Source organism: Chelonoidis abingdonii, chromosome 2, assembly GCF_003597395.2.
Source record: "Chelonoidis abingdonii isolate Lonesome George chromosome 2, CheloAbing_2.0, whole genome shotgun sequence".
NCBI classification, from domain to species: domain Eukaryota; kingdom Metazoa; phylum Chordata; order Testudines; family Testudinidae; genus Chelonoidis; species Chelonoidis abingdonii.
In genome coordinates, this window is record NC_133770.1 from 260,929,223 (window position 1) to 260,940,485 (window position 11,263).

Consider the following 11,263-nt stretch of genomic DNA (forward strand, 5'->3'; position numbering starts at 1 on the left):
ACCACTAGTCTTTTTTTTTTTTTTTTTTTTTTTTTTGGTTCTGAACACTCAAATTATATAAATTCTATTTTCAATTAAATTAAATGTGATCTATGGAACATATTCAGCAAGGCTTTTAGAATCATGTGCTGCATGACTGGTTTCTGCTGAGAACATCAAAATACTGAAATAAATTATTTCAGTAATAGGGTACAACTATTTGAGTAGTTTACTAAACAAAACAAAAGTTAATATTGTAAGTCATTAGGGAGTTATGGCAACAACATACTAAAATTCCATAGTTACACAATTTTAAAAGTGCAAACTTTATTGCTGCAAAACTTTTGTATCCGCTTGTGTTATAAAACAAAATAAGCAAAAGGTAAGCCTCTCATTTAATTCTTTTTCCATTATAGCACCTCTGCATGTTTTTTTTCATTTCAGCATCTACCTTTGCTCAAGCCCGTGCTGCTGAAATCAATGCTATGTTGAAGGCAGTTACACAGAAGTCTTCCAATTCATTAGTTTTTCAGACTCTGCCTAGGCACATGCGAAGACGGGCCATGAGTCACAATATTAAACGCCTACCTAGACGGCTCCGTGAGATTGCCAGAAAAGAGGTACAAGTTCACTTATAGCATTTGGTGTCTAAATATGACAAGTCTCTAAACGGCATCGTTCGGTTAATTTTAAATAATATTTTGTCTGTTTTGCCCTTCATGCTCTTAGTGTGTGCATGGTTCCTCAAACTTCTTGTTACTACCACTGCGAGCCCTAGCATTCCTAATGTGTATTCTGAGTAATTTAAGGGTGACTGACTAAACGGCAGTGAAATACTTATTCACGGTAGCTCTCAGCCATCACTTTAAAGCAATCAATTATTTCTTTAAACAAATCTGTATTTGGTAAAGTGACTGGTTCTGAAATCAAAAGATCTTGTCACTGCAAAGATTCTGAACTCCGAATATAATTTCAAGTAATTTTTTTTCCAAAATACAGATGTTTATACTAATGTATTATTCTGTATGGTGTGGCCTTCAGTGTCCTCTAATGTCACTTATGCCTTTAACCTGTATATTAGGAGACTTAAGCTTTAAGACTGACGACTCCTAAAGCCAAAAAGCAAAAAACTCAGTTCCATGTCTTTTGATTTAAAAAAAAAAAAAAAAAAAAAAAATGAAGTGACTTGGTTCTCAAATTTCAGTGATGGCCCTCTGGCAATTCAGGTTCTCTTCAGCTTATACTTAAAGTTAATGATTTAATGGTATATTGCTACTCATAAATCTTTAGGAAAAGGACACGGGCACTCAGTATCCTTAAATCTGCCTCTGACATCCCATATGGTCTGTTATACAGTAAAACTAATTATGAGTGCTAACAGTTGTCAGCCACTTGTCTGAAGAGACCAGTATCTATTTGCAAAGGCTAAAAATCACGAGTCTGCAGGATTTCCTGAGTGAGCTGTAATAAACCCTGGCAGCAGTTATGAATAGTGCAGGATTCTCTATTCAACTCTGCTGGTGCACTTGAAGACTGATTTTCAACACCCACGGTCTTTCTGTATATTAGTTATCAATGTGTAGTATATTTGAATTTTTGTGCAGAAATTTGGACAATAGGCAATCAAACTTTTTTTCCTTGATAAAATTCTAAAATTAACTTTTAACCTCAATGTTCTTGGGTGAAGGCTAGCAGGCTTTGGTTTTTGTAAGTGTGTAAAATGAGATTTCTCTCCCCCAAATTAAAAAAATCTTACTGATGAACAATAAATTATTATATACCATATGTTTAAGCTATAAATGTGTTAGCAATGTTCAATGTCCTCTAATCTAGAACAGCCATTCTCTTCTATAGAAACTTACTTGTGCTTTCAATCTTGTCACTGAAAATATCTTCCATTCTCCTGAAAACATAGGCAGAGAAAGCTGTGCATCAGAAAAAAGAGCATTCAAAGAACAAGTGCCGAAAAGCTCGAAGGCGTCATATAAACCTGGTGGTGGAGTTTAATCGCAGGCAAAAGAAGAATATTTGGTTGGAAACACACATTTGGCATGCAAAGAGATTTCATATGGTGAAGAAATGGGGATATTGCTTAGGAGACAGACCCACAACGAAGAGCTATAGGGCTTGCTACCGAGCCATGACAAAACACTGCCTTCTTCAGGTATCATGATTGCAACAGTTTCGCTTACCTTGCCAAGATGACTATGCAGTTTACCTTTAAATTATAATAGCTGTCTCACTAGAGCACTCTTGTAGTGAAGCATGTATAATGATTTACTAGCTATTAATATGTGATGTTACAAAATGTGTGTGAGGTGGAGAATGATTGGCGGGAAAGAGAATGAGGCAAACAGACTTTGTCACCATAAAAGCTAGGAAACTAATCCCTAGGACAGCATCTCAAACAGGGTGTTCTCTATGGCAAACATTATCATGGAATTTGTTTCTTCTGTTGGTCTAACCTCAGACCATTTGGGCTGTAGTAAGAGGAGGCCCTGAGTGTTGTCAGATGCTACCAATGTGGTGCTCTGCTCTGTTCAATGTTGATATCACTCGGCTGCGTGCGTGTGTTCCCTCTGTGTGCTGTCCCAGCTCTGCGCAGATAGCTGACACAGCAGACCCAAAGAGAACCCCCAATGACCAAAGACTCTAGTAAGGTACGAAGGCACGTTGGCCAGGTTTATTGCCGTATTGGACACAGTAGTAGTTCCCTGTAGATTTCTTAGTCTAATTCAGGGCATACTACAAATCTGTGCCCAGGGTCAATGGACTCGGCTCAGTCAGTGGTGGGACTTTCCACTGCCCCCTCGGCTGGACAAAGACACCGCCCCACGGATGCATTCTTATACACAGGTACAAACAAGTTACACATCACTCCTGACGTAGCAAGCTGCAACCCTTCTACGTAGCAAGGTGCAACCGTTCACGTAGTAAGGTGCTGCCTCTCACCTTGTACATGTTGGTTCAAACAAAAGAACCCTATCAATCATAGTACCCTTTTGGCCCTGTCATTGGGATCGGTCAGCCTGTTCTTTGTTATCTGTGTGGAATGTTCAAGCATGTGAATGTTCTGATATCTAGTGTTCAGTATCTTTTAGGTACGTATCTTCTTGCAGCATCAGCCCGTTCTTTGCCAGCCTCTGTGAGCAGGGCTGCCTCTGGCTCACAGTTTAACTTTGCTTTATGTTAGCAAAGTCTTGACCATTACTTTAGTTCAGGCCTCAGGCCTCTGATACCAAGATTTATATCTCAGGGCCCCCTCTTACTACATGGGCCTTACATAAGAAACGCTTGTGGAATCAAAACTGGCAATTAGCAAAGGAAGTCAAACCTTTTCTTTTAAATAAACAATACAGAGTAAGCAGGTAAGTATGCCCAGTGGTCTGTGATGGGATGTTAGATGGGATGGGATCTGAGTTACTGCAGAGAATTCTTTCCTGAGTGCTAGCTGGTGAGTCTTGCCCACATGCTCAGGGTTTGTGATCACATATTTGGGCTCGGGAAGGAATTTCCTCCAGGGCAGAGATAATGGAAGTCACACGATTCCCTCCCGATCTCTCTTCGCACATGCATCTGAATATCAGCTGGATTGCAGTCAAACCTGAGGCGCTATGGTCATTGTTGTGATGGTCTCCGCAAGCTTGAGTTCTTCAACAAACCACGAATTTTAAGACTTCAATAACTCAGAATATAGGTTAAGAGTTTGTTATAGAAGTGGAGGGTTAGGATTCCTATGGCCTGCTTTGTGCAGGAGGTCAGACTAGTGATCATATTGGTCCCTTGTGACCTTAAAGTCTTATGAGTCTGAGTAAGCAAATTCAATATTACTATGTGTCTTATGACTTTAATTTAAGTTATTAACTTTCAAGACTTTGATCAGACAGAAGAGCTTATCTGTTTAGCTATCTTATGAGCGTTTTGTTTTTAAAACCTATTCTAACTTCAAAAAGATCTTCTGTTCAGGATTTTATTCCGTATTTTACTGTTGCTGGAGCTGAATGGAAAGGGCAAGAGCTTCTGGAAGGTGCTTGCTCGGAGGTAGTATAGCAACAGGTAAAACTCATAATATTTAAAATGAAACTAAGCTTATAGAGACCTAAAATTGACTCATTGGTGCAGAAAAATGCAGTACAATAAAAATAAGTGTAAACTGAATTCTGGTAATAAAGCCACTCACTCCTGTTATATTAAGTCGTTGATGAAAAAAAAATTCCATTTTTTTTTCTTGGAGATGATTGAGGAAACGTGGGGTACTAGATTGGGGATAGCTTATAAGAGTCTTGTTAGAATCTTCAGCTGTCATTGAGAGAGAATTTAATGTTTTTTTTACACCAGGATCAGGCCGGCATGGTTGCAGCTTCTGTGCGTGGCCATTTGTAGAAATGCATGCATCTGATGAAGTGGGTGTTCACCCACAAAAGCTCATGCTCCAAAACGTCTGTTAGTCTATAAGGTGCCACAGGATTCTCTGCTGCTTTTACAGATCCAGACTAACACGGCTACCCCTCTGACATTTGTAGAAAGGTTTTGAAATAGATGATTGATTTACTTTTTGTATCTTTTATGTGCATATGTTTTTCTCCAGGACCAACTTTTGCTGCTGTGGCTTGTCTGTCTGGAAGGCTCCAGGGCTCTCTGGTCCTTTACCGTGCAGATCGCTACCCTGAGGATTTGCTTGGTCCTATTACTTTCATTTGGAAACCTAAGCATGTGTCTGGTATTACTTCTGAAACTAGACAGCTGTGGATCTGGACACATCCATCCCTTAAGCAGGTATATCTGATATTTTTTTTTTTCTCTCTTCATAGTTGAACTTCAGGCTTTTTATCTCTTTGAAATCTTCTCTTTGGGAAATCTGAAATGCAGTAACTTTCTGATGGATTTGGGGAAGCTGAGTGTGGTATATGGGCACACAAAGAAAAAATAAAACAATTTCTAGTTTCTTCTTGCATCCTGTAAGACACACGGGCCTCTAGTAATGTAGACATTATGTATAAATTTTCATTTGCTATGTTTTTAGTAAGTTTACATTAATGGGATTTAATAAGTAGCCTTTGAAGCAGCTTGGGCTTTGAGCTTTGATAGTGAAATAAATTTTCAGAGTTTCCCAGACAAGATGACAGTTCTATAATTTCTTACTGTGGTCGTGAGATCTCAGGCCCTGAGAAAGTATAAGCATGAGATGTGTATATGGGTAGGGAACAATGGATCATAAGTCATGTGCAGGAAAATGGCCAGGCCCTAATGGCCAAGAAGCCATTTGGGAGCCCTAGCTGTTGACTTAAATAAAGGAAGTCAGGATTGTTTTGGTGGTGTAGTCCATTTCCTGCTGGAAAAGCATCTGAACTTGTGGCTGTGACAAAGAACAAGTACCCAAGGAAGGAGGGCTGCAAGAATGGACCAAAGGTCAGACTGACCTCACTTGACCAGGGTTGGACAATGTGGTTGTGGTGTGAAACTTGTGTTCCTCTGATTCAAATCAGAAGATTGCTGGGGAGGTCCTGTATATGTGTATGTGGAAGGTGGATGAGGCATAGTAATAGCATGTGTGCATAAGCCCCTAGTACAGGTTAAATGCAAATCTAATCTCTAATGATCTGTGGTAATCTTGGGTACATAAAAAATATTCTAAACTTAACCCCATTGTTTCCATAAAGGAAAATATAAACTAAGTAAACTACATAGAGACTGTAAATAAGCTATTTAATCATTGGTGTTATGTTAACTTGTGATTTGGTTGCTGACTGTGTTCATGCAATGATTTTACCAGTTGTTCTCTTTTTAGTTAATCAGTCGTAATTTGTATTAGTCAAACCAAGGAGTTAAAATAACTTAATTTACATTGTAATCTCAATTTTCATATTGTTTAGTACTTTAGGGAAGTATAATACATTAATCTTGTAGATGTGTTTGCTGTTGAACAAAAGCCATAAAACAAACGTTGTTGTGGGGTGTGTGTGTTTTTTTTTAAGTGGCAGTGAGGCTTAAAAACAACCTTAATTAGATTGACTTTAAATATAAATTAAGCAATTGACTGGGGTCCTGAAAACCCTATAATTACTACCCGATTACAAATTATAGAGGTTGCTGATCTTGCACAGAAATAAATTCTTACTAGAATTTTCTCTATTCCTTCTGGCTTGTTGCAGCGTCTCCTAATGCAATAGTTAATTGTATGCTTGAAGTAGTGATGACTGTTTTTCCCGACCCCACCCGTAACAAGCTGAGCTAGGAACATCTTTATTATTTATTTTTTGTGGTCTGGCATTTAACTACATAACTTAAAATTCTGTAATTAGCACACATTCTTTGTCCAAAAACTCATTGGAGCAGAGAGACTGGATCCTGGATCTTTCACCTCTCAAAGGAATGTTCTAGCCACCAGACTACAGAGTTGTTCTCGTGCTTACTGGCGGGGGGTGGAAGGAGAGTGATTGATTCGTTTATTTATCCAGACTGGAACAGCTTCAACAAGAGAGACAGGAAGTCCCACTTCAGACTGTCACACAGCCTAGTGGTTAAAGCGCTTACCTTAATGGTGGCCAGTCCCAGTTCAGATCCCTTTTTCCCTCGCTGGAGGAGAAGGGACTTAAACCAGGGGTCTCCCACATTGGTACCCTAATCACTGGGCTAAACATCATGATGGAGGTTGTCGTCTTTCCTGTCCCAACCCAGCATTTTATATATGCTTCTCTACATCAGCCTGATCCAGTAGCTGACATCTGGAAGCATGTTCAGATCAGGCCCCGCAGGCAAGCTGGGTGGATGAACACCTGTCTTCTCTCAGTTTGTGCATTGCTCTGAGGCTTAGGTATCTGGACACCTGGTATGGCTGTGCAGTGCATGTGCTCGGAGGCAGAAACATAAGTACCCAGGGAACTTTCACTGCAAAAATGTAGGCAGTGCCAAGTGAGTTTAAGTGCCTACAGGGTTTGAGGGCAGCTGAGCAGGGGCTTTATGAATTACAGTGGGGCCTGATTCTGGGATTTGGACATGTAGAATGGCAGTGAGGTGAATATAACCCTTATAGGAAGGAAAAGCAGCACAACAGAATTCTAAAACTGTATCTTAGATTTGTATCTTACAAATATTTTGCTAATGCAAACTCAATATTAATTTTTTTTCCCCTTAGGACATACTGACTGAGCTAAAAACAGTTTTTCAGTGTTCAGAGCCTGTAGAAACCTGTTCCCCTGAACCAATTGTCACATTGCTTCAAGAAGAAAAACCAACAGATGTAGCTATGATTGTTGGCAAGAAAAGGAAGAGGGAAGACAATGAAGGAGAAAAAGCTGTGACAGTGAAAAAAATCATTGGTGATGGAACCAGAGTTCCACTTCAGTCATACTGCTGGACATCACAGACTACTGGCGTTGTGATCAGGTACATTCGTAGTGCCAGAAATTTTTAACCTTAGAACTTGAAATTAGCTAGAATCTCTGATTTTAAAATCCTGTTGACTGATGTGCTATTCATACAAACTGCATGAATGAACACTTAGTTTCACACTTGTATTTTTATCTTTTTCAGTGATTTGACCATGGAGATTCTTCGATATCGGTTGATTGGCCCACTCTCACACTGTGTCCTTACAGAAGCACTGAAAACTGCTTCTATCCAAACTGTAAGGAAATCAGGAATTTATACGTCTTGTGATGTACAGGCTATGCCACTAGAATAGTAATACTAGTAATTCATACTTAGACTTTTTAAGACCAGAAGGGACCATTAGATTATCTGGTCTGACCTCCTCCTTTCTATCACAGGTTATTACATTTCATCCAGTTACTACTCCTATATTGAGCCCAATAACTTGTATTTGACTAAAGAATACTTTCCGTTCAGGTGTCTGATTTGGGGGGCTCCCGAAGAAATCAAGAGTAAAAAATGAAAGCCAACAAAACCTCATTGCTGTGGAGCAAGCACTCAGGTTTTCAGAATAGTCGTGTATTACAACATTCATAAGATGGCCAGGCAGATTCGAGGTTCACTCTATTGTACTGTAGATTAGTGTTTCTCAGCCAGCAGGTTACCACCCCCTAGAGGATGTCATGAAAGGCAATCAAAGGGGTTGCGAGCCATTGAAAATTTTTGTTACAGTCTAAAGCAAAAAATCTGTTTCTGTGCACACCCTTACCCTTTTAAGGTCCAGTATTTTCTTGAAATACGCAAATAGGCTTACGGTTTTTCTCTTATTTTTAACATACTTTGTTTTATAGTAAACATAAGTGGGTGGGAGGGTATCATAAATCTCTGACCTGAATAAGGGGTCACCAACCTAAAAAAGGTTGAGGAAACACTGTAGACTGTTACTGATTCTTCAGTTTTGGGTCAAAGAATTAAACTGGCTGATTTTTTTGCTGAAGGAAGACTGGAAAAAGCAGTATTATAGGAATTAAATTCCAGTTTCCAGTTTAGATGTCAGTAAAAATGAAGTTTACATTCAAAATTTGAGGAGGAGGAAAAGCATGTTGTGTGACAATTATCTGATGTACATATACATGCAAATACTATAAAAAATTAAGTCTGCATTTGGATCTGCAAAACCCTTCAGGGGCCACTTAGCTTCCCTCACAGGAAATCATTGTATTCCAGGAGATGGCAGATGCAGAAACAGAACTTAACAACTGGTGGGTAGAAAACTGCAAGAATTCTGAGAGGGTGTCTCTTCATCAATGTCAAGGAGCCATCTTTGAGTTGTTGCAAGGTATGTAGTAGGGGATTTGAGGAAGGAAACAGAAATCTTCAAACTATGATACAGTTTAGTAACTCACATGGTACACAGCTAGCGCTTTTAACTGCTGTAGAAAAGTCTCTCATGCCTTTTATTTCCTCTGAAAAAGTTGATTGACATTTTGTATAGTTTAAAAAAAAGCACATGGAAAATTCAGTTGTCCTCTAGAGTTACTGTGCTAAAATTGGAGAATAAATCCCATCATTAAAGTATGAAACAGTTACTTCATTTCTGCACTAAGTGCAAATCGTGATGTAACCTTAACTAACATTGCTACCGTTGTCTCCAATACTGGGTGTCTATTAAACTATTAGTGATTCTTCAAAAATACATGTTAAACTGTATGTTGCCTCTCAGGCTTGCAACGGTATCCAATCCCAAGGCAAAAATATATCAAGTAAAGAATACAGAGAAGACTGTTTCAGTTCACTGTTTGTTTGTTTTTTTTCTGTTTGTTTCACGGTGATGTGTATTTTAAAGGCATAAGCTCTCCATCAGAAATTGCGGCAGGTACAATACTGGGCCTGACTGTTGGGGATCCTAGAGTGAATTTGCCAAAAAAGAGGTCAAAAGCCATGCCAAATCCAGAAAAATATCAAGGTAAAGTGCTTAATTCATATTGTGACTGTAATAAAACAGGATAGGGTACGAGATCCAATTTATGCCCTGCGCTTTATTTCCACTTAGTTTACACTTCTGTGTATTGCATGTTGTCATTCTTTTCTGATGACACTCCAATTCCAACCCCCTTTTTGCTGCATGTGAGAACAGAAACTGCTTGAAAACTATTTAGCTTTAAGGATAGCAGTTGTAAGGAAGGGATTTGCACCGAAGCTGGTCTTGTGCTCAATGGAAGCCTCTGTCTACCGTACAGATGATCCAGGTTCGAATCCTGGCAAGGCCAACCAGGTGCTAAAAGTTACGATGTAACACTGCCAGTTTCTTTTCTGCTTTGGTCATAGTGGCACTGCTTGTATCTGTACAAGAAAAGATCTAGTGTTTCCATTTTAAACTCCCTGTCTGCTGGAGGTTAAAACTCAACTGCAAAAGCTTATTACTTGAGAAAGGGGAACTTCTGAAGCAGACAGGAAAAACACAAAGCACACTTTATAATCTAATGTATCTGTCTTCTCAAGTTTATTAAAATGATGTCACAGTAGTCTAGTATAGGCTAATCTGAGTATCTCAAAGTGAAAGCAGTTACATACAATGGGAGCTATATAAGTTTAGTAATATGTAGGCATGTTGAGTTAAGGAATAATAAAATATTGCCATGGTTGTTCTGCCCACTTAGGGAAACATAGCAGTAAGCTAGCTAATAGCAGAGAATAGGAGAACTATAAGGCCCCAGAGACTTGGAAAACTTTTCTTTTAATGGACTTCCTACAGAATATTGCTAAAACAATCTTTCCTTCCTGTCACTTAGACTAGGGGTCGGCAACCTATGGCACATGTGCCAAAAATGGCACGCGAGCCAACTTTTGATGGCACGTGGCTGCCTGCTGCCTGGGACTCCGAGTGTCATTAAAAATCCTGCCGACGCGGCAAGCCGCGGAGTCCGCGGTCCCACGCCTGAGCGCTGGCCTAGCGCAGCAAGCCACTGGCCCCTGCCCTACCTTCCCCCAGAGCCCTGCCGCCACCCGCGCAGCATTCTGGGTGCTGGAGCTGCGCGCTCCCGTGGGGCAGTGTTTCCCTCCGTGGGGAGGGAAAGACGCTCCCCGCTCACCTGGAGCCCTGCTGCCACGCGCACAGCGCTCTGAGGGGCGGGGCGGAGCAGGGTTGCGCGCAGCGGCGGCAGGGCTCCGGATGAGCGAGGAGCCTCGTGGTAAGGGGGTCGGCTCCGGGGCTGTTGGGGGGGGGCAGAAATGAGAGAGATCTCAAGTAAAATATGGTCCAGTCGAGCCTTCCTTTCTTTAGTTCGCTGCTGGAACCTTCAACCCCCTAACTAGGTTTGAGCTTAGGATCTGCTACCTCTCTAGCGTAGCAGTGCAGTACAGCATGAGGAAAGGAGAAGGGCAAGAAACCAACTAAGTGAGAAAGCTTGGTACGCCTCATGGTATGCTCGGGCCAGGGCCGGCCGACTTCCAGTTCTCGGCACCCGGAATGAGGCGCCGGCGGCCTCAGCAGCGTAATCCGGATGGCAGGCACCCCCGGCGGATCGGAACTGAGCGGCCACGGCAAGCTGACCCGGCAGCTCGAACGCTTAGAGATCTAGCCCACTGCCCAGTGCTCGAGGGGTCACCCTGGGCCAACCATTCAACCAAACCAGCGCATCACGAGCGTAGATAACAAAATTTCCCAACGGCCGCGCGTGGCATCCGGCCTATGGCGTTCGGCTGCAATCCGCTCAGAGCTGGGGTCCCTGACCCCTGCAAGGCCCCACTGCGGCCTCTGCTGCGACTATGGTGAACTCAGAACCCCACGAAGAACGAGCTGCGGCGCTGGGTGGTTGGATGGAATTAGATAAAACATTTTAAATTAATTTTAAAATGAAAAGATAATTTAAACATTTGAAACCTTGCTTTATTATTACAATACCAATGTTCG

At 41.1% G+C, this 11,263-nt stretch overlaps 1 protein-coding gene across 1 annotated transcript in view; it reads left to right on the top strand.

Moving 5' to 3' along the window:
* POP1 (POP1 ribonuclease P/MRP subunit) overlaps nucleotides 1-11,263 on the top strand; it is a 51,679-nt gene that overhangs the window by 8,162 nt on the left and 32,254 nt on the right. Inside the window, exons 4-12 of the mRNA XM_075063126.1 lie at nucleotides 424-599; nucleotides 1,895-2,143; nucleotides 3,796-3,811; nucleotides 3,966-4,017; nucleotides 4,545-4,755; nucleotides 7,115-7,365; nucleotides 7,513-7,606; nucleotides 8,578-8,689; nucleotides 9,197-9,316. Coding sequence (XP_074919227.1) covers nucleotides 424-599; nucleotides 1,895-2,143; nucleotides 3,796-3,811; nucleotides 3,966-4,017; nucleotides 4,545-4,755; nucleotides 7,115-7,365; nucleotides 7,513-7,606; nucleotides 8,578-8,689; nucleotides 9,197-9,316 — 1,281 coding nt within the window. The remainder of the gene's footprint in view (nucleotides 1-423; nucleotides 600-1,894; nucleotides 2,144-3,795; nucleotides 3,812-3,965; nucleotides 4,018-4,544; nucleotides 4,756-7,114; nucleotides 7,366-7,512; nucleotides 7,607-8,577; nucleotides 8,690-9,196; nucleotides 9,317-11,263) is intronic.